This window comes from Apium graveolens, chromosome 9 (genome assembly GCF_009905375.1).
Source record: "Apium graveolens cultivar Ventura chromosome 9, ASM990537v1, whole genome shotgun sequence".
NCBI classification, from domain to species: domain Eukaryota; kingdom Viridiplantae; phylum Streptophyta; class Magnoliopsida; order Apiales; family Apiaceae; genus Apium; species Apium graveolens.
The window spans coordinates 220236550-220259556 of NC_133655.1; the positions used below are offsets into that span (position 1 = coordinate 220236550).

A 23007-nucleotide genomic window follows, 5' to 3' on the forward strand; every position below is an offset into this window, starting at 1 on the left:
GATCAGGAATCTCTGATCTCACAAGAACCAGAATTTACTGAAGCCACTGCTTCTCCATTGACTCCAACTCATGAAGCTGCTACAGAAAAGGCCAACACACCATCTGTGTCTCCTGTACATAAGACTGTATCTCCTGTTAACCCAGGCACAAGTGCTTAAATTGATATTCAGAACCTGGTTGTGCCTGAGGTACTTTACTTAGAAGCTCCAACATCAATTAATCCATCTACAACACCTTTTCCTGATGCTACTAAAACTCCAGAATTGTCTCCAACACCTTCTCTGAATCTAGATGTTGATGATCAGAATATAAGTGAGCATCAGGATATGGCTATTAATCAGAACTTGGAACCAGATCAGCACTTAGAGGATGATGCTGAAGCCTCAATTGCTTCTCATACTGTTGTTCTATCAGAAGATGCTGATTCTGTTAGTTCTGATGCTTCAAATGCTGATACTACTGGTGCTGATGCTTCAAATGCTGATCCTACTGGTGATACTGCTATGAATACAGATGCTGATGCAGCTGGTCCTTCAGGACATGCACTTCAGCAAACTGTTCAGAAAAGTGAGTTAGTCAAGAAGTTTACTCGAAGAGAAGCACCAGTGCCTTGGAGTGAAACTCCTCGAGGACAGGAGTGGACTAAGGAATGGAACTCAGTTACCTTTGTTCCATCTGAAAAGATTCTTGCTGAGCACTTGACAAAAGCTGATGAAATGTTAATTAATGAGGATTTCAAGACACAGCTTCGAGTCACTGCATTGAGTACTAGACATTTGCAAGGTCTCCATTCAACAACTCATGAAGAGTTACATAAAATTCAGGAAGAATTACTCAAGCAAGAAACAGTTCAGAAAATTGACAAGAAAAAATTCTTTCAACCTACCTTTGACAGAGTCGCTTATATTGAGAAGACCCAAGAGAAGCAACAGTCTCAGATTGATGATATTTTGAAAAATCAAGCTTCTCAGCAATCTCAACTCGATGAAATCCAACCCTCAGTGGAATTGCTTATCTCTCTTATGTTACCTGCTGATGCCAAAAAGGGGGAGAAAGCAATTAAATCCAAATGCAAAACTGATAAGACACTGAAGGGGAAGGATGATGAAAAAGATGACCAGGGAAACTCTGGAATGGGTGGAGGTCATGGTCAAGGTAGAAGTTTCTCATCAAGAAGAGCTGGAATTACAAGTCACAGGACAAGTTCTGATGCTGGAAAAGAATTACTTCTGCTACTGGTAAAAGGATAAGTTCTGATGAACTTTTGGATCTTGATGAAGAAATGTCAAGACAGTTATTTCTTAAGGAAAATCCAGGAATGGAATTGGAGAGTCTAATGGAAGAAGAAGCTAGACTTAAATCAGAAAAAGTCAAATCTAAATCTGAAGCTTCTGGTAAAAAGAAACTTCCAAAGCTCAAAGGCATTGTGACAAAAGAAAGGACAAATCCTGAAGCAACCAAAGCTAAATCACAACTGCAGATAGATCCAAGGTCCAAGGGCAAAGAGAAAGTTGGTGAACCTATCAAGGTTTATGTGCCTCCTGTGAATGAAGAAATTACTGATGAAGATGCTGATCTTGCTCTGACTTCAAGAAAAATTTCTAAGACAACCTCTGACATGGCTCAAGTTGTTCAGAGTCAAGAGATAGTTAGTTCTGATATCTCAAAGAAGCAAGTAACCTCTGACATAGCTCAAGTTAACTTGATATCAGAAGATAAATCAAAGGAAACCTCTGACATTGCTCATGTTAAACCTTCGAAGATACTCCTACCAGGATTCACCAAAGCCAAACAGACTCAACCTTTGAAGACTGCTGTAAGTGGTTTTGAAGCAAGAGTAGTTACTGGAAAGGAAGCAAGAGATAAAACTGGATTGGGAAGTGCTGATGAAAGAAGAATACAGAACACAACCAATGATCCAACTTCCTTAAGTAAACCAGGTATTGGAGCAACTCCTGAGAGATTGAATCAACTAGAATTTGTACAAATGATTTACCATACCTACTTGAAAGAACACATCTTGTTGTACTTCATGACAGATGGTAGGGTTTATCATATAAGGGAAAATGCCATTCCACTGAAGTATTTTGAAGAACTGGAACATGTATTATTCTTACTTCAAATGAATGACAAAATAACAGAAAGTGCTGCAAACTATTTGAAGAATCAGATTCAGAGATAGAAAAGGCTTTATCCTGTTAAGTCTGACAGCACATATCTTCCAAAGTACAGAGATCACAAGGGTGATATTGTTGAGATGAAGCCTAACTCTGCTAAGATTATAACTACATTTCTGGGTTACAAGGCTGTGGAATTCAACCTTGAGTCTGACAAGGCATATTTGATCAGACTGGATCAAGACATAAAGAAAGCTAAAATTAATGATCTCAGGACTACAATCTTTCAAACTGGTGAAGACTCTGCAGAACTTAAAGATGCTAAAAGGAGGATGATTGATGAACTCAGATATGCTGAGAGATGTTTGTTGAAGAACTATCTCAGAACAACTCCTGACATCAGAGAGATCAGAAGATGAAGCCAAGTCAAGATCTACAACTACTTAAATTCTGATATGAATACAAACTGAAGTTATTACCAGAAGTTAAAGATTGGTAAAGCTTTAAGGACTGTAAGTTGTAGTTATCTAGTCAAATTCTCATGCATTTGTACTTAATGTTTTTGACATCATCAAATATCTGTTAAACTTGTATATTATGCTAATTTACAAGTTGGGGGAGATTGTTAGATATATTTGATAATGTCATGACTAATGTGATTTATGTTTAGTTTACAAATCTTACTTAAACAAGACAAATCAGTACTTAACTGAAATCAGCACTTATACTGAAGTCAGAACTTAAGTCATCAGTACTTAAGGTTCAGAAGATATTTATCAGAAGATAATATCAGGACTTAAAGGAAACGTTCAGATAAGGAAGGCAGCTGATTCACAGGAAGAGAAGATCGAGACAAATATAAGAAGAAATATGCATGAAGAAGAAATTCTATGAAGAATAGAATACTTGGAAGAAAAGATATCTGATTGATATATTTTAGGAAGCAGAATTATATTCCATATCAATTAGTGATTATCTTGTAACTGTGTAGTATATAAACACAGATATAGGGTTTACACTAGAAGTGTTATCACAATCGAGAAGATTATTCATTGTAACCCTAGCAGCTCTCGTGATATTTGTTCATCACTGAGAGATGATAGTTCCATACTGTGACAGAGTTTATTGTTTTGAATAAAGTTTGTTTTCTGTTACTTGAGTTATTAAAGTTCAATTTGATTGTGCTATACACTGTATTCACCCCCCCTCTACAGTGTGTGTGTGACCTAACAGGCTTCCGTTTCACTTTCCAGGAGACAAAAATTGTACTTTTTGTGCAAATGAATCTTTGCATAAGTTGCTGCGAGGGAGAAATACAAACTAAGCAAGCTGGAAGCTTTTTTCTTGCTTAATTCTGAGGACATTGCTGCGCGTGAGTACACGTATGATGAGATACCTAGGTATTATATTTGGAATGATGGTCAACGGCGATGGACTCCAAGAAAATGAGGGCTGCAGATCGGGCGTCTTTGTTATGCTCATTATAGTACCGGAGAGCCCTGGTTTTTAAGGTTATTGCTTACCAAAGTCCGGGGTCCTACTTCGTTTAAATTCATTCGGACTGTAAATGTGTAAGTTTCAGTGCTTTCCGTGATGCGTGCAAGGAGTACGGCTTATTGGATGATGATAAGGAATGGCATGAGGTCTTATCTTAGGTTGCTGCTGGTGGGTTGCCTCCTCAGATTCGGCAGCTGTTTGTGCATATCATAGTTAATTTTAAGGTTACTGATTTGAGGCTTTTGTGGGATACGCATTGGAGGAGTATGATTGATGACATTTTGTTGGCGCGCCGTGAGATTTCTAGAAATTCTTCGTTGCTTCTTAATGACATGTAGTTGCAGTTTTATGCGTTAGCAGGTAAAGTTTGTGTTGTTTATTTGTTTGTATATTTTCTGGTTAATTTTGTTGCATGCGTGCCAATTAAAATTTGTTTTGTTGTAGAAATTGATGAGTTGCTTAGGTCTATTGGGAAATGTTTGAAAAAATATGATCAGTTGCCACAGCCTCCTGCTACTTATTTGAATAATGGGACTAATAATTTGATCTTAGAGGAAACAAGTTATAACATGGTTGAAATGGAGAGGGAACACTCTAAATTATTGCAAGCGTGTACTGAACAACAAATGAGTGTGTATGATGTTTTGATGGGTACTGTACATGGTGGATCAGGGGGTCTCTTCTTTGTTTACGGTAGTGGAGGCTGTGGGAATTTTTTTTATGGAGGACTCTTATTTCCAGGCTGCGTTCTGAGGGTAAACTTGTGTTGCCTGTAGCATCCTTTGGAATAGCGGCGACTTTGATGCCCGGAGGGAGGACTGCTCACTCCCGTTTCAAGATTCCAATTTTGTTGGATGAATTTTCAACTTACAACATTGCGCATGATTCAGATATTGCCCAGTTGATCAAGCAAACGGATCTTATAATATGGGATGAGGCTCCGATGCAGCATAGGTTCGCTTTTGAATGTTTGGATCGATCGTTGAGGGATATTATGAAGGCTGTGGATCCATCTCGGTTTGACATGCCATTTGGTGGGATTACTGTTATCCTTGGGGGTTATTTCCGACAAATCCTTCCTGTTATTACTTTTGGTTCTCGAGCAGATATTGTTGCAGCATGCATAACACGATCACGTCTTTGGCAGCTGTGCAATATTTATGTGCTAACTGAGAATATGCGTCTTAGGCAGGGCAGTACTGATTTGGAGATAGAGGATTTAAAGTGGTTTACGCAGTGGGTTCTGTATATTGGCAATGGAAATGTTCTTCCACCTAGGGTTACGGATATGCCCTATATGGAAAATCGGATCTTGATACCTCCACGATTCTGTGATTTAAATATGGAAAATTCAATTGAAAATATGATTTCGATTATTTTTCCTGGATTTTTGGAAAGTTGCCGTGATCCAGAATATTTGAGCAAAAGAGCTGTGCTGACTCCTACTAATCAGACGGTTGGGCACTTGAATTCTCTTATTGTTGACATGGTTCCAGGTGATTCGATTTCGTATTTCAGTGTTGATTCCGCTGAGGAGTTTGGTGGGACGAATGAAGATTTAAATATAGCGTTCCCTGTAGAATATTTGAATTCTCTAAATGTTGCAGGGATGCCGCCTCATGATTTGAAGCTCAAGGTTGTGATGTGGTGATGCTTATGCGTAATTTAAACCAGACTTTAGGGCTTTGTAATGGAACGAGGATGATAGTTACCAAATGTCTTAAATTTTGTGTGGAGTGTGAAGTTATATGTGGCTCCTTTGTAGGGACGAAGCATTTTATTCCGCGAATAGAACTGTGCCCTTCGGACACTAAGATGCCTTTCAAGCTTGTTCGTAAGCAAATGCCTCTTCAAGTTTGATACGCAATGACTATTAATAAGTCGCAAGGCCAGTGTTTGGATACTGTTAGTTTGTATCTGCCAAAGTCAGTTTGTACGCATGGACAGTACTATGTTGTTGTTAGTAGGGTAACCTCTCCTGGTGGACTGACTATTTTTGTTGATGATGACACGGGTGGTGCTAAGAATATAACTGAGAATGTGGTTTACAAAGAAGTTTTTATAATTTACCCCGTGTTTAGGTTGTATAGGTGGTGGTTGTTGTTAGTTTTTGAGATAATATAGTTGTTTGTGTATGGTTTTGCCTTGCTTAAATTTTGCGTCTGTATATTTTTTGAGATTAATATATGTGCAAGGCTGTATTGCATCGTAGAATTCTATAAAGAATGTAACATGCATTTTGCTGATTGTGTGGGGTTTAGGGATTGATGCCTCTGCATAATTTGGCTATTGGTTTATAGTTTAATTGTATATTTTCTTTATTGTTGTGAAAGATGGTTAATATATGTGCAAGGCTATATTGCATTGTTGTTGTTTGTGTGTGATTAAATTATTGTCTGGTACTCATGTTTGCTATCTAATTTGCTGGTGTTACATGAAAAATCTCATATTACATTGGATATCACCTTAAAGTATTTAGGAAATTTTGTTCAAAAGCATGAGATAGGTTTGATTTACTACAATTCTGTTCACAAGCATAAAATAGGTCTGAGACAATGTTTCCCGATACAGACGGTGCCATACATAATTGAAAGACGGTAATATCTTTAACCATAATTTAAGCGTCGTAATATCCTCAAAAGTACATTAGTGTCTTGTGTTGTTCTTTTTCAGAGGACTATGAATGTTTTGCCTCCCTGGTAGAAGAAATGAAGTCTCTTACCAGTTGTGAAGTTGTTGACCCTTGCGAAAGAGCTCCAGCCATTTCTAAATCAACACTGATTTTTTAGTCTGTGCACTTTCATGTTTCAGCTGCCTCCTTCATGTAGGAGTGTAACAACTGCGTTGTGCTTCCAGGGCTCATATATATTAAGAAGCTCTGTTGGAATGTACTGATGATAACAACTTATTAGTTAATCTGACATTAAAGTATGGGAATTAAGAGTAAATATTAAAAAATTTGGTAATTATGAGTACTGCCCCATGTTCCTTTGAATCCAAATGTGATGGCTTTATAGTGATCTTGAATGAGAGGCCATTTTCTTGGTCTTCTGGTTCTGGTTCTGGTTCGTATTCAATTGTGTCATCGTTGTGGTCTGTGGTATGGAAAAATAACAAATTAAACGTATATAGGTGTGATTGAGATTACTATATTCATGTGTTGTACCTTCATTGATATCTTGAAATTCTATTGGGCTTGCTTCATTTGATGAAATTATGTTTACGGTTTCTGTGAAGTCTGCGTTGTATTCGTTAAGAAAAATGAGATGTCAATTGAGTTGTTAGATTTTGTAATGTAAAATTAATTAAATTATGTTAGGTATACCTTTGATTTCTGAACTGTCTGTGGAGTTGCCCAGGTTGTTGAGTAAGTATTGTGTTTGAATATCTGACATCCTTGCTTTGATTTCGTTAGTATCCAGAATATTTGTGCAATTATTGTTGAAAACGGTGGCATACAGCCCTGACTGTCCAACATAATCGAGGAAAAAGAAGAAACTTTCCTTCATAGAGTGAGTTTGGAATACAAAACTTTGTTTTCGCCAGAAAATTTTGCTTCGTGTTGGCTGCCATTGCCCATGTATATAGTTATTCTCTCACTGAGCATTGAATCGTAACGTTCGATGAATTTCCCTGGGAGTTCCTGTATTGTGGAATATATTGTATTACAATACTAAAAATTTGAATAGTGATATAAAATTTAATGATTACACAGTTTATTGAGGATAAGTTATTACCATTGCGCCTTCCTCTAACATTTCTTATGTTCGAATTTTGAAACATTTCCTGTTTGACATCCCGCTTACATGTACTGCGCAATTGTAAAATATTTATCAAGTTATAGTTATTGAAATTTATTTCTATTTTGGGGCCTGTATTTTATAATTTTATTTGATGGGTTACCTTCTTTATAGTGTTGGATATTGTTGGCTGCTTCAGTAAGTGAAATCTTGAAACTCTGGGCTGCTGGTGTGCGAGATATGATGCAGATATCTCCTTCCTTTACATCTAATTCTGATAGTAGTTTTGTCCACTCTGTTCCACATAATACTCTATCATCTACCCATTTCAGTTGTATGATCCAGTGTTATTTGTCCAGGCAAAGATCGATCCAACTTATTTCTTTGTTTAGATGCAGTTTTGATATACCATCCTCAGAAAACACCTGAGATAATTTTGTGGTCATAATGTAAATGTATTTATCAGTACATTTGCTACTGAAAACATTAATTCAAATGTAGACTGTATTTAGCTTTATATGTTACCTCGGTCCAGTTAGATTGTAGCAGATGTTCCTTTTTTATATAAACTTTGTAGCTCATTCTCGAGTTGCCGGTTGCGTTGTAGGAGAAATTAGCAGCCATTTTGTGAATCTCGCTGTTGGCTGGATCATATTACTTGACATTAGTGCTTGATATTGTCTTCATATTTGCAATTGGTCTTAGTGGGTAGTTGATTTCAACTGTATCACTGTTGAATATTTCCATATGGAATCAGCTATCCTCTCTCTCTTTTAACATGATGACAGAATATGGTCTGATGTTGTAGAATGCCATCAGTGCTCCTAATTTGGATAGCTTGCTTTCTCCTTATCAAAGAAACAGGTCTACGTGTCGGAATTTTGACAACGTAGGAATACGTTTTGTGACACTTTGTTTCCATATTTAGAGCAAAATTCCTCAGGTAGAGTCTGCAATGACATAGTGTATTTAGAAAAATCATATGAATAATAGTAACAGGCAAAATCATTATATGTTAACTTATAAAAACATATGGAGGTGCTCATTATTATTGTTTCTCAGCTTATTTAATAATAACTGGACTCAATAGTTTCATTTTAAACCGCCATAAAATTTATGAGCTTCCAAAAACAAACAAGGAGGTATACATAGTTGGATTTGGGAAAACAATATTATCTACTCTGCATAGTAACAGTCCTTAGGCTACCAAGGATTAAGAGGTGGTTACGTCATATATTCTGCAACAAATGCCTATCTGCTTCTGGGAAATTTCTCCTTGGGGCTTAGCATTGTCAACCATTGTTACCAAGGATTAAGAGGTGGTTACCAAGGATTAAGAACTAAAAAAATGCACTAATTTAATCGGCTTAGCATTGTCAACCATTTTTTTTACAATGTCCCGGACAACCAGGAACCCGAATTATATCTAATTCCGTCCTAATACAACAAAGCTAACAAATTTAAAACTAAAAAAAAATTAGATATTACGATCCTAATGATCATATAATGCTAGAGTCGCGCAAAGAAAATGATACAAAAGCGGATTTCAGTTTATTCATGAAGGCGGTTCGAGTATGAGCAGGTCTAAATTGTGTTTTCTATATACCTATATCATAACCTTATTCCTAACTGACTTTTAACATAAATTTTATCTTTCATCTAATTATACGTCACTACAAAATAACTTATCTCTATACTTTTTCTTTATTCAAGACTGTATGATGTTCATGCAGCAATATTTCAATAGTGATAAATATTACATCCAATTTAGGCCATATGAATTTGCTTCATTACATGCAATATTGGGCATTGTGTATACAATTGCATCTCTAATATCAAATCATGCTAATACCATGTCAAGCCAGGTGCCAATGATACATACTACTCGTGACAGTTTAATTGAAAACCGACTCCTGATTAACATCGGATGAACGAATATGCCATTTAAAAAGGTTAATTGTAGTAAAACAATTGTTACTTACCATTTTCCCTTTGTTGTAGGATGAAGCTGAAAGAAGCGATACGATTTGCGTGCCTTTCATGTTGATGTTGTTATGTACCTGTTCTTGGCAAAGAAAAAAATAAATTTGAGTGCTCATATATCTCTGTGTGTTAGATGAATGTACAAGGGTTTGGAATTTAACTCTTCTGTGCTATAAAACAAAGTTAAATTGGGGGTTAAAGGTTGGATATGCAGTTACGATGGTGACTATTACTTCTCTTCTATTTATTGTGTCCTTAATAGAGTTGTCTATCCGGTGGTTTAATTATTAGCAATAACTGTGACCTTTGATAAATAAATCTTATTTTATATGTGCTATTTAGCTTAATATATATATATATATATATATATTTGTTTTGGCTTTGGTTATATCTTATAATTAATTGATATGTTATGTTTTATTTAACAGATACAATATTTTTTTAATCTTTTTAATTTTATTTTACTTAATTAAGGACGACATGTGTTTAATCTTATTCATTCAGTGCTTTTTAATGTTATACAAATTGATATATTTATGCCCATATAGTATCTTAATCTATTACCCATGTACAAACACTACGTGGGCCATAATTTAATCAAAATAAGCCCAATTTAGGTGTAAATGTGTAATACAGAATATGTAACTCGACATACTAATAAGTTATGAGTATACAACTTTATAAATTTTAGATATATAATATAGAAATAATGATATTAATAATAAATTTTATTATATATTTTATAAAAAACATATTAGGTACACACGATTTTATTCCGATCTAACCTTCCGATAAATCTCCGATTTTCGATAAATCATAAATCGGTACATTTGCCAATCTATTCCGATTTCCGATTTCTATAATACTGGTATTTGGTTACTAAAATTGGTTTTTAATTAAAATATATAAATTATTTATTGTAGCTAAAATATTATGTTTATTTTAAATGGAAAATAGAAATTTTAATATATTATACCGATATTTGAATATTTATTTGACTGTAATTTATTGCTTGACTCAGTGTAGTGAGCATTTATATCGAGAACCAGTACTGTTGTTGATATTTTTAGTATCATTTACTTACCTAACTTTCTTTATTTACATTCAGTCTTACCTAACTTCCTTTACTCTCATCTGATACACAAAAAAAAGCAGAGCGGAGTTTTGAATGTAGTGGTTGGGAAGCAAGCAATCTGTGTTTAAAGGTAAAGCTTCTGATCTCTTTAATTCGATATGTTTGCCATTAATTAGGGTGATATACTGACATCATCTATACTTATTTCGATTTACTTAATTATGTAGCATATATTCTGCTGCTATTTATGGAGCTTAATAAGTATGATAGCTTAACGGATTTGGAATTAACAAGTTGTGACTGGAGATGTCGCGTCAGGGCTCAGGCTGTTTGGAAGGCAATGAACAGACAAACCCAAGAATTTTGGGGAATGAATATGTTGCTAATAGACGACTCTGTTAGTTTTACTAATACTTTTAAATCATTATTTTATGCCCTGTATATTTCTGTGCTTAATTTTTTTTTTATTTGGTTGAACACCCGTATTCATGCCTATGCAAGTGCTAAATATTGTGTTGGGATTGAGAAAGATTTGGTAGAAGGGAAGATTTACATCATATCGAATTTTAAAGTTAAAGACTTTCTTGGAGATGAAACGTACCGCCCTGTAAGAAACAAAAAACATATTTACTTTACGAAAGACATTAAAATACACTGTGATACTGATGAAGGGTTGCGGATTGAGAAATATGCATTTGATCTATTTCATATGTCTGAAACTGAGAAATTGGCTAGCGACAATAGGTTTTTAGTAGGTATGAATTCTCTCTTTAAAATATTCCTATTCTATACTGAAAAATCGAAGGCCGATAATGACGTCGAATAAAAATAGCCAGGAAAAACACATGCTTAAGTTTGATTTAGCTGATGGGAGGTAATTGAATTCTTGGCATTGGTGCTTTTTAGATTTTGTTTGGTTTATTGTAATATCCGTAATTTAATGCAGGAATAGTGTATCAGTAACACTCTTTGATGTTTTTGCGTTATTTGTAAACAAAGTCATGGAACGTCTTGGTGCTGGTGATGTTGTTGTTATTTGTTGTGCTAAAGTTAATTGTTATGAAGGTAACTGCTATATTTTATACTTTCATTACAAATACTCTCTTGGATAACATTTCTCTGATTGTTTTGAAAACTTATTGTTAATGGCAAACCTCATCTCACAAACTACCCTGCAACGCGGATTTTTATCAATCCGGATCATTATTGTGTTGACCTTATAAAACAGGTATTTAGTAGGTGTTTGTAATGACACTCTGTTGGGTTTTATTTTTTGTTAATTTTTTTTAGGGATGATGGACTATCTGATATTGATATCGGTGAGGAGGAGCTCATTGGCCCAATGCTGAATTTGAAAGAAATTGCGGAGTTAACGGAAGAGCACATTGAGGTTGCCTTATATTTTTATGGTTTGAGCTTGTGATATTGTGCGTTTGTTTACTACTTTTTAAATACTGTTGCCTAATGCAGACGGGGGTTTGTTGTGAGCTCTTGGTAGACAAATTGGATCGGGTTAAGAAATGGTACGTGATAAAATGTACTAGCTGTCTAGGTGTTGTTGTCTTTGCCGAAGACAAGTTCAAGTGTAACAAATGTAGTAGACTGATACCTCACCCAAGAAGAAAGTACAGTTATGGCTGTGTGATTTGTAAATGACTATTTTCCGACCTTGTGTTGATTATTTTCTTTGCCAGCTTTTGCTTGGAAGCTTTGTGCTCTGATCAAGCTGGATCAGTTATAATTGTGCCGCCGCATTCTTCAGTAGTTAGGATTGCTCAAAAAAATGTCGAGGACTTATACTCTCCCGAGAAAGAGGTTAAATACTGGAATTGTTTATATTCTCATATAGTAGTACAATTTTTTATTCGTGGTGATGTAACTGTTGACATTAAACTTATGATGAAGGAATTAGGAGATCACTTTTTCCCACCCTTTCTGCAGCTGTTTAAGCGGAAAAAATATGTTATGACAATTCTAATTTCGGAACAAAATATAAGAGATGGTTCGACTGTGTATGAAGCAACAGAAATAGGGGATGTCGTTGAGTCATCGGGCCAGTTTACTCCCTTTGGACAGGAAACTGTTGATCAGCATGTTTACTCGCCAATGAATGTATTGAATATAAAAATTATGCAATATGCCATATTATAATATGTCAGTTAGTGTGGATTTAATTTTAAGAAATCTCTGTCTTTAAAGTTTATATACTTTTGATCGTGATTTTTTTATTTAATTATTTGTTGAAGGAATAGGAAATACAGTAGATTCCTGTGCAAACTTCGCACAGAAGAGTTGCCAATGCAGAAGAGTTGTTTGAGGTGGGAAAAACTATAAAATAGAGGATTTCATTGTGGAGCCTTTTATTGGTAGATATCGGTGTATGAATGAAGACATGCACATTGTTCTTACGGCTGCTACTCAAGTGTTACCTCTGCCAGATACCTTGGGGGTTAATACCTTTAGATATTTGCTCCTTTACAAATCTCAGCAGTATTGGAGAAGTTGAGATGTATGACAGTTATTTGATTGGTAAAAAATTTTATACTGTCAAGTAATCACACTTTGTGATATTTTGTATTATGTTGGGATAATATATTATTTTGTTTCAGATGTTGCTGGGATTGTGGATAATGTGAAGCTCGTTCAGGCAATTACTAATAGGAAAGAAGAGTAGCAGCTTTACCTTGACTTTACCATTTCAGATTTTATGTAAGTATTTGTTTCATATTATTGGTTGCTTTCCTTCTAATGTGTATTGGACAGATTGTTCTTGTGAGACATATCTGAAGTCAGGGTTCGATTTTGGGATGAATTAGCCCAGGCTTTTGAATCCCTTTACTATGCTGCTGATGAGTGTTAGGTCCCAATTTGTTTGTAGAAGGGGGGTTGAATACAAACAATACCGTTTAATCGAATAAAATGCGGAATAAAAATGTGAAACAAAATTCAAGTTAAATAAAACTTTTATTAAACTTGAAAGGTGTTACAACAACGGTATCGTTTACAAGGGATTAATCTCAAATCAATTATTACAAATCTAGAATAAATTCGACATGAACTTTTTCTATTTTTGCAATGAAAATATCAAATGCTAAATGCGATATGAGCTTAAGTTCTAGGGATTTTAATCCGCTAGATTGTTACACAAGAATAAGATAAATAATTCTAGTGGTTTGGATTTAATTTTACAATCTAGAATTTTGATCTTGAATAAAGCAGATGAAAAGATGAAATATTGATGCTTGTTTTTCTTTTCTGCTTGTTCTTGACTTGTGTGTTCTGTTTGAAATATTGCATGAATGTCTTCTGCTTTTTGTTGTTTAAGTAAACAAAACAATCCAGTTGAATCAGCAAGACTTTCGGCAAGACAATCAAATGAACTGGCATGACAATCCATTTGAACTGGTAGGACTTTCGGTGAGACTATCCTTTTGAACTAGCAAGACAATCCCAATAGTAAGCAAGACAATCAGAATGAACTAGCAAGACTTTCGGTATGACTATCAATTGTCATACCGATTGTCATAGCAGTTCAAATCATATTGTCTTACTGAATTATTAATAGATTTTAATCTAATAACAATTCTGAAAATCCTTAATATTAATTCTGAATTAATTAATCAATTAATTCAATTAATCAATAAATTAATCTTTGCAGATATAATTTATTTTCTTAATTAAATTATTTGACTTAATTAATTAATTGAGAATTAATACTAATCTTGAGCAGCAACCATTCTTCTGAAAATCTTCTGAAAATCTTCTGAAAATTACTGTCAATTATGAATCAATTCCACCACTTCAATGTTGACACTCGATGTACTGTCTGGTTCATGAGTGTCTAACTTTCGTGACGTTTCTTCAAGCCTTGACCTTGATACTCTTGATTTTCTTCAGACTAAATCCTTGTAATTAATTGATACCCTGACGAGATCTCTGTCACTTGATTAAATCCACAATCTTGATTGATATCACTGAGGCTTGATCAATTTCTTGAGCTTCTTCCAGTGAATTAAGTCTTCAAGTCTGTAGATGAATAATGTTTCTTAACCCTTTGACATATGTTACTCTGTGAGATCTCTCTGACGATAGATCCACTATTTACATATTACATTCTTATTTGAGTTGAGTTAAATCCTCGAATAAACAAATAGGCTAAGACATATGCCTTTCAATGAGCATCCAGTTATTATAATAATTCACTCAGCAAAAGTGGTAAGAAATGAATACAGTGGTGCTTTTAGTTTGAGCACGATGGCAGCTATGTCGTTTGATTTGAACTCCAATTGTGCAAGGGTTGACGTCTTACGTAAGTGGTAATTGTATGGACCTTGGTTTAATAAAGCTCTGTATTTAAGTTTTTATTATGCTAATTTACATTTTACTTCTTCAGGTTTTGGGATGTCAATGGTATTTAAGTGGGTTGAAGGTTTTGTTTACATACCATTTATTTTAGTTTCTGTATAAGACTGGATTGATATGATTGCGTATCTAAGTATGTCTAAGATCATATGTATGTTGCATATTTTTGGTCGATTTGGACCTTTGTATGTTACGTATCTAAATGAACTTTATGTATTTTTATTTATTATTTAGAATATGTATGTTCAAATATCTTTGAAAGATTTAATTTTAATGCAGCTTCATTTATATCTCATATGTACTTATGATATATAATTATATTTATTGTTGCTTAATATTAGTTTATGGTTAGAAGTGATTGCCATTGTCAAATCAAATTAACATCCTGTCTTTTGGTAGTTCATATAGTAAATAATCTACCTAGCATACTTTAACCGCTTTATTGATAAGGCAGGTTGCATTAGCTTGGCTATATATGTTATAGTACCAAGTCTTACTACATTACACCAAAACAAATATGCCTAGAAACAGGTACACTCAGCTATCAAGCTTGAAAGTTTGGAACTCTGATTACAGAATAAAAGTAAGGGTTGTCAGGTATTGGAAAGGAGTAATAAAGCTTGGTGTTGTGTTTAAAAGCTTCAACATTATCTTGCTTGATAACATGGTATATAATCTTTTCTTCTTATAACAATTAGTTTGAGATATTGTGTGCTTAAAAGGAAATAATATAGTTTGTTATGCCTAAAAGAATGACAAGATACATGCTTTTGTCTCGGGAAACTATTCTGATCTCCTAGATGATAAGTTGGTGCTTGGAAGATGCTATGTTATACGGAAATTCCAGGTCCAAAGGTATAAGATTGATGACATATTTCGTTGCTTGAGAAGTGATGTGTAGTTGATTTTTTCCTCTGAGACTCGGATAAAGACTATTGATGATGATGAAAATAGTATTGAGAACAATGCTTTTGATTTCTATGATCATTCCGAGCTTTACGAACTAAGCAAACAAACAACATACTTGGCAGGTTGATGAGTTTATATATGACTTATTGCATTTTATAGTATACCGGTTTTGTTATGATCTTGATATGATCCATTCATTTTCTGTAGATGTTGTTGGAATAATAAAGCAGTATGAACCTTTGGCCACTTTGGTGAACAAACATGGGGATGCACAAAGACAGGTGAAGCTGGTTATAACTGATGGAAAGTAAGATACTTTTAGGATTATTTTTTTCCTTGCATCTGTCATGATTAGTTATTGTCCAAAGGAGTTTTATCATATATAATTGTTTGGTCCTGTTAAATGTAGGTCATCTATCAATGTTACATTTTGGGATGCTTGTGCTGAGAACTTTGATCAGGAGATGAATGAACTTAAGGAAAAACCAGCAATCTTAATAATAGCAAGTAGTAGGGTTGGATTGTGGAATGGTATGACTAAGACAGTGTTTCTTTCATAAAATAGTTTCTTTTTTTACACATATTCCTTATTATTTTGTGATCATGCTTATATAGGTTAAGTTGATCTATCAAGTGTTGGAGGAACTCAGTATTACCTCAACTACAATCATTATAGTGTGGTGCAGTTGAGGCGCAAGTGAGTGACTAACCTGCTGGATTATTGTGATACGCATTTACTTGCTCCAGTACTGATTACCTGCATTGGTTAGGCTTGATCTGGTAGGCTTTAAGGAACAAATGTATGCTGCTGATAGGCATGGGAAAGTTGAGCTGCTGAGTGCTGCAATTATAAAGGAGCTTGGTCCAGAGTATATTATGATAATCTCAGCTCATTTTCTTTACATGTATTCTTGTGTTTAGCTTATATATACAAACTATGTGCCAGAGACAGGTTTCTGCGCATCTGCACATTAAGTACATAAAAGAAACAGGTTCATGGTACACTATTGTTTCCACTGGTTGTGGTGATAAGATAGAAATGGCTCAGGATGTGTGGTGTTGTGGTAGTTGCAACCGGATAGTTCTGTTTCCTGATAACAGGTGCATTTACATCATAATTATCTATTTATATTGATTATATCTATGCATTTGAGTATACTGTGAATGTGAGATGATGCAGGTACAAAGTTATTGTTGTGGCATCTGATGAAACTGGTGCGATCGAACTCTTACTTGGTGACCTGCAAATTCGTACCCTTCTTGGAATAAGGGATGTGCAGCTTCTACAGCAGGTTAGTGCACTTGCTTTCGTCATAAACTATACAACCTTCCGGTATGTTTTGTAATGGTGTTGCTTTTCACATTTAGAGTACCGAGGAAGAAGATTTTCCTTTGGTGTTCAAGAGTGTGACTAAACAAAAATACACTGTTAAGCTACTGATAAAGGAAATCAATGTGGTTAACAAAGCTACAATATACTGGGTTACAAACATTTGCAAGAGCTTTATTGATCCAAATAGCCATCTGTAACATCCTCATGACTCTGATTGCCAGCTAACGTCACAGGTTTGTTCTGTGTATTTTCCTATTTTCAAAAGATACAGCTTTTAAAATTGGTCAGCTAATTTAAAATGTTTACATGCAGGCATCAGGGTTTTCATATCACTTGGATGGAATGTCTCGGTTGAAGTTTCAATCACCTGCTAGCAATAAAATGAGCCTTCAATAATGAATATGTGGTTAAGAAATGGGTGTTTTTAATTTTGTTAGTGATTTTTGTATTGTAAAAAGGGAATCGCTATGTAATATTACAGGTTGTTGGAATGGTTTATGCTATGTAATATCTGATCAAGCTATGTAAACGTTATTTCATTTTGCAAGTTGTTAGAATATCATGGCTTTTACGGATGATTAGTTGATGATTTTCTTAAAATGTCTAAAAATTTACGTCCCGCGAAACGGGTACCGTGCTAGTTTGATATAACACTACAGAGGAAGTAATTCAAATGCGAATAATGTTCACATAAAACTACTCAGCCTTAGTACCGAGCCATTCTTCACAGGAAATGATCAATTAGCAATTATGGCAGAATTCATTGAAATCCAACTAGTCAAGAATCTTAAAATAACAATGCGACCAATTATATATTTGTGTGGTTAAAATTCATAATAAACTAGACAATAAATATGAATATAAACATAAATGAACAAACAAATCGCAACAAGTAATTGATCAAACAATCGTAAATATCCAAAACACAAAGAATTTTTTTTAGGAAAACTAATTTTTAGTATCAATACAAACTAACCCAAGGAGAAAAAGAGGATTAAGACGTTGCTTTTATTAAAAAAAATTCAGAGATATACTTGAACCCAAGGCCTAGAATCTCGTGAGAAATACTTTATTATACGAAAATATCGGACAACAGATTTGACCCCAATCTCCAATTCAGGGGGCTTGACTCTACTTGTAGTTTAAATGAAATTGTACAATTCGATTCTTAGGGTTTGGTCCATCTTTGCAACCCCTTCTTTCCAACTTCAGCCAGGCATACAATGTAACTTTAAAATAAACCCTTTTGAAACTTGAAATTAAATTACATAATAAGTTGCAGAGATTGCAAATTATATTTTTAAAAATAAAACTTGAAAATGATAATATTTTCGAAAAATATTTTAAAAATTACTATATTTTTGAAACCCCCCAAAACTATAAGTTTTAAAAGGTGATATGATGATCATGATTTGTAGGTGGTCATTAGAAGTGGTAGTTTAAAGTTATGATTGTTTGATTTTATTAACTTTTTGTTAAATTGTGGTTATTTTTGTTGAGGTGTGGTGACTCATAAATGATATCGAGTTAAATCAGCGGTAGATGGAGAGTGACCATATCATGACTTTGAACGTGATAATTTTTGTTAGAATTGATCATTACTAAATAATATTAGCGGCCAAGGTTGGTTATAAATAAAGTGAATTTGGATGATGGATGAAAATGTGAATAAGATTAATGACTGGTTCATGTGAGATGGAGATGGAACATATATTAGGTTTATAAATTCAGATTTTATAAACGGTTTTAATCTATATTTTATAAAAAATTATTTATATATGTAAATTATATGGCTGAACTATCACTTATATGCAGATAATGTGGTGAATTATGAAAATTGGAGATTGTGTGATCGAATTATCAACTTATGTGCACTGTGATATTTTCCATTAGTTTTAAACTAGCACCGTTAATTTTTACTAAACAATTATAACCACAATTTTTCCCTCCTAAATTAATTAAAAGCAAAATATATGGAACAAAAAATAGAACACTGAAAAGGTGACGCTTGCACAGAAAAAATTATATGTATCATCCAAATCATTGTGTCGTAATATCGTTATTAATTATACAAATTTGATCAAACTCATACGGTGCTTCAAGAAGGATCGATTGCAAGTAAAATTGATAAATTATTGTTCATGAAATATTTGAGAAAATGATTACTTATTGACAAGGCATCCATACCATTATTTACCTAAAAGGAGCATGACAATTCGGATAACCGGTTTGGTTTCGGATTGGATCAATTTTGTATCGGACCCACTTTCAGATTATGATATACTTCAAGACCATTCGGATCGGATCGGATGTGATTCGGTTCGGGTCTAATTCGGATTAAAATCGGATAAAATTCGGATTAAAATCGGAAAAAATTCAGTTCGGATAAAATTTGGTTCGGATATTTTCGGGTCATAACTTATTTATTTTTTCAATTTTTGAGATTTAAAAAATATATTTTTTATTTAATTTAGTATTTTTAATATAATATAATGTACTTTTACAAAAGAATATGATTAAATAAGTATGTAATCATACACATAAAATTGTTTAAAATATAAATTTTACTTATTTCGGGTCATATTCAGTTCGGGTAATATATTATTCGGTTTTAATCGGTTCAAAGTTATAACCGGATCTTGTATTTCGGATCATTTTCGGTTAAATTTTCGGTTCGAGTATTTTTCAGATCGGTTTAAATCAGTTTTCGAATAATTATCGGATTGTATGATTCGGATTTCGGATCGGATCTCGATTTCATGAATTTTCGGTTTTTTGGATCCGGGCCCATCTTGTCAGGTCGTCCTGGGTGAATCTTACAACCATCGAAATTAGCTAAGCTTTTTTCAGGAATTTGCAAGTATAAAATGGTGCGCCAATTCTTAATATGAATGGAATAATACAACTCTCAAATTAAACTGTAATCTTCAACTGAAAATCTCTTCCTTCTCATTGTTGCGACCAACCAAAGCAAACCAGGCAACCTCCTAGACCATTTTGTCCAAGATATAGGCTAATAAATATTTATAAATATACTTCATAATATATACCAGTATAGAATCCACCCGTGCGATTCACAGTTATTTTTATCAGTAAAATATAATTATAAATATATTGTTGTTGAGATTTTGTCAATCTTTTAATATTTCGTCTTTAATATAATACTAGCTTATGAGCCGTGCGTTGCCCGAACTGATATAACATTTTTTATTTTATTATTTTAATAATTTATAAAAAAAATAAAAAAAAATAATTATATATTATTTAGATTAATGAACTTAAAATATTTACATATTATTTTGTATGTATTATATTTATTGAAGCATTCAAAATTTAGATAATTAAAATCTTAAAAGGTGCTCCCATCACAATCCATAGATCGCTAGATCGCTTTGCTATTAGAATGCGGAAGTCTGAATAATAGGGGTCTACATGTCATTTAAAATTTAGATAGTTAAAATTTTAAAAAATCCTTCTATCATAGCCCATAGATCGCTTTGCTATAAGAAGACGGGAGTCTGAATAGCTGAATAGCAGTGGTGTACGTGGATGATTTGGTATTGATTTTTTAAAAATTATGTTTTTATTTGTTTCTTGATTTATTAATTTTTTTGTTAAATTATAATTTAAGTTATTAAAATTAATTTTGGAAGTGTTTGGTTTCCGACAAAAAAAGTAAGAAAGAAGTTGAGTATGATTAGAAAATAAGTTGGATAATAATTCATATAATTTGTAGTTATATTAGATACATGATTTAATTTTTTAATTAAATTATATTTTTTTAACTTTGCTTTTGGAAGGTGTTAACGTATTTTTAAGGAAGGCCTTAACCAACCGACCAAACGAAATCATGTTTCGCTTATAATAATATAGTATAGATAGATAGATTATAGATAGATAATTGTCTAATTATGAATAATTTTAATTTAAACAGTAATTTATAATAAGTATATTTTCACATAAAAATATGTTTTATATAAATATGTCTAATCAAAATAATTATTAATAATGATAATAGGATGAGAATATTAGTTATTTTTTTATAATTTGATATGATTCGTCACAGGAGTGATGGTTTTGTAAAGTAATTGGAATGGAAAAATGAATTTTTTCGTCACCCAACTTATTGTGTGTTTAGAAACTTACCACTCAACTATAATTTTTTTTTTACTCACTAATGTTATATTAGATTCAGATTTTTTTAGTCGTTCGGATTTGATTATTAGTATTTTGTCAATTTTCTATAACATTATTAAAATATAGTAATAACTAGTACAAAAAATATTATATGTGTCCTATAACAAAGTTTAAATATGTCTAGTTTGCTAGATGCATATGGAAGAGTTGTATAATGTCTGAATTATATATATTATAGGAAGGACGCATATTGTTATTTTAAATATCTGGTCAGAACAGATGTATATACATTATAAACAGACGCATAAAATCAGTTCATATACGTCTGTTACTTTTTAGGTGGGGTACTAAACTCAAAACCAAAATTATTACGAAGAGGTATCGCAATCCGTACTAAAATTATTGGAAAATAAAAAAAATAAAAAATTTAATATAATCAAATTAGCAAACTGATCATAAAGTACTTATAAAAAAATAAAAAATTACATATCAATATTTTATCAAACGATACTTTCAAAAACCCAATGAAATCATCAATCACAACTCCTTCATGCAACTCTTACCGACCCAAAATCAAAACTATAAAGCCATTCATTCTAATAAAATTATGAAACAAGTATATATATAAACACAAAAATATAATAATGTTGTAATAATGTGAATTTGGTATTAAATCAAACAACTCTCACAAGATATTTATCTTACAAATATAGTTTTATAACTTATTTTTAAGATTTTTTTTGTATATAAAAATTTAAACATTAAATTATTATTTAGAAGAAAAAAATTAAAAATAATTCATCAAACTACATCTTTTAGGAGGCTTAAAATACTTGTCAAACTCTGATCACCAAGGTAAACGTTATGGAGTATTATATATAAAGATATAGACATATATCAAATCATTAAAATATTACAGACTATCACTATATTTTAATAATGCTACCAAATATTGACATAATGCTAATAATTAAATCTGAACCTAACGTTAGTGACTAAAAACAGATACGAACCTAATATTAATTAGTAAAAGAAAAAAATAATAGTTAAATGGTAAGTTCCTAAAAAATACTATAAGTTGAGTGACAAAAAAATCTATTTTCCCAATTGAAATCAAGTGCATACTTGGATAAGGAGTACTAATCTCGATTAATTTATAGAGATTAGAGTGGAAACCAGATAATCACATGCACATTAACATTGACAAACTACCTCAGCATTGTAATGATGATTCTGGATTAGCAAGCACTACTAAATCCTAAAAGTCACAACAATATGCTCTCTTCTTCTTCTTCTTCAGGTAGACTTTGCTCCAGGAATTTACTTTGATAATAGTGACTTTACTGACTTTTGACCTTGTGTGAAAAGGTAACGATGATATAAAATAAGTAGATACTTGATCTAGTCTAATCCAATCCTTAATCAACAATATATGATAGGTTATATTATTCATTCCGTGCTAAGTTTTGATGAATGGATGCTCCACCATTTAGAATCAATACTTGAAAAGTTTAGTAGTAGTATAAAATTTTCATTCAAACACAACTTGCAACTGGGATACTGAACGGTGAAAAGGGGTTCTAAATTCTGTTAACGTCTGTTTCAATACGACTGATTTGATCAAAAATTCGAATTTTAAACCACCATATGCAGAACTTTTAACATACTACTGTCGACATGTTAGAGTAATATTCTCCAAACCTTAGCATCCTTAGACTTCTGAGACCTACCTGGAAAATGTGCTATTTTGCATTCATTATAAATATCTCAGCTTTGTAGCAGAAGTTATTCACTTGCTCCAAAACAAAAACGAAAGCAACGACGTAACAAATATTTCTTTAACGAAAAGAGAA

The 23007-nt window shown here is 33.0% G+C and overlaps 2 protein-coding genes and 1 long non-coding RNA gene across 4 annotated transcripts; all 3 read left to right on the forward strand.

Annotated features, from left to right (window-relative positions):
* Positions 1 to 504: 504 nt before the first annotated feature.
* Positions 505 to 5266, forward strand: LOC141685968 (uncharacterized). The gene is made up of 3 exons (XM_074491037.1): positions 505 to 568; positions 4060 to 4308; positions 4392 to 5266. The coding sequence occupies exons 1-3, from the start codon at positions 505 to 507 to the stop codon at positions 5264 to 5266; spliced, it is 1188 nt and encodes a 395-aa protein (XP_074347138.1).
* Positions 5267 to 10704: 5438 nt separating this feature from the next.
* Positions 10705 to 12229, forward strand: LOC141682974 (uncharacterized). Of its 2 annotated transcripts, none has more exons than XR_012560028.1 (4): positions 10705 to 10810; positions 11704 to 11803; positions 11884 to 11936; positions 12108 to 12229. It is a non-coding gene; the product is annotated as an uncharacterized LOC141682974 (long non-coding RNA). The 2 variants fall into 2 exon arrangements; XR_012560027.1 differs by having other exon boundaries at positions 10708 to 11478.
* A 2957-nt stretch (positions 12230 to 15186) lies between these two features.
* On the forward strand, positions 15187 to 17532 carry LOC141682518 (uncharacterized). The gene is made up of 8 exons (XM_074487208.1): positions 15187 to 15806; positions 15892 to 15991; positions 16094 to 16215; positions 16300 to 16381; positions 16455 to 16785; positions 16865 to 16976; positions 17053 to 17250; positions 17330 to 17532. The coding sequence occupies exons 5-7, from the start codon at positions 16622 to 16624 to the stop codon at positions 17212 to 17214; spliced, it is 438 nt and encodes a 145-aa protein (XP_074343309.1). The 5' UTR covers positions 15187 to 15806; positions 15892 to 15991; positions 16094 to 16215; positions 16300 to 16381; positions 16455 to 16621; the 3' UTR covers positions 17215 to 17250; positions 17330 to 17532.
* Positions 17533 to 23007: the final 5475 nt, after the last annotated feature.

Coding starts and splice junctions, on each gene's coding strand:
- LOC141685968 (XM_074491037.1), top strand. CDS start 505: ATGAATACAGATGCTGATGCAGCTGGTCCTTCAGGACATGCACTTCAG. Junction 569..4,059: donor TCAGCAAACTGTTCAGAAAA/GTGAGTTAGTCA, acceptor GTTTTGTTGTAG/AAATTGATGAGTTGCTTAGG. Junction 4,309..4,391: donor GGGTCTCTTCTTTGTTTACG/GTAGTGGAGGCT, acceptor TGTTGCCTGTAG/CATCCTTTGGAATAGCGGCG.
- LOC141682518 (XM_074487208.1), top strand. CDS start 16,622: ATGTGCCAGAGACAGGTTTCTGCGCATCTGCACATTAAGTACATAAAA. Junction 16,786..16,864: donor GTTCTGTTTCCTGATAACAG/GTGCATTTACAT, acceptor GAGATGATGCAG/GTACAAAGTTATTGTTGTGG. Junction 16,977..17,052: donor ATGTGCAGCTTCTACAGCAG/GTTAGTGCACTT, acceptor TTTCACATTTAG/AGTACCGAGGAAGAAGATTT.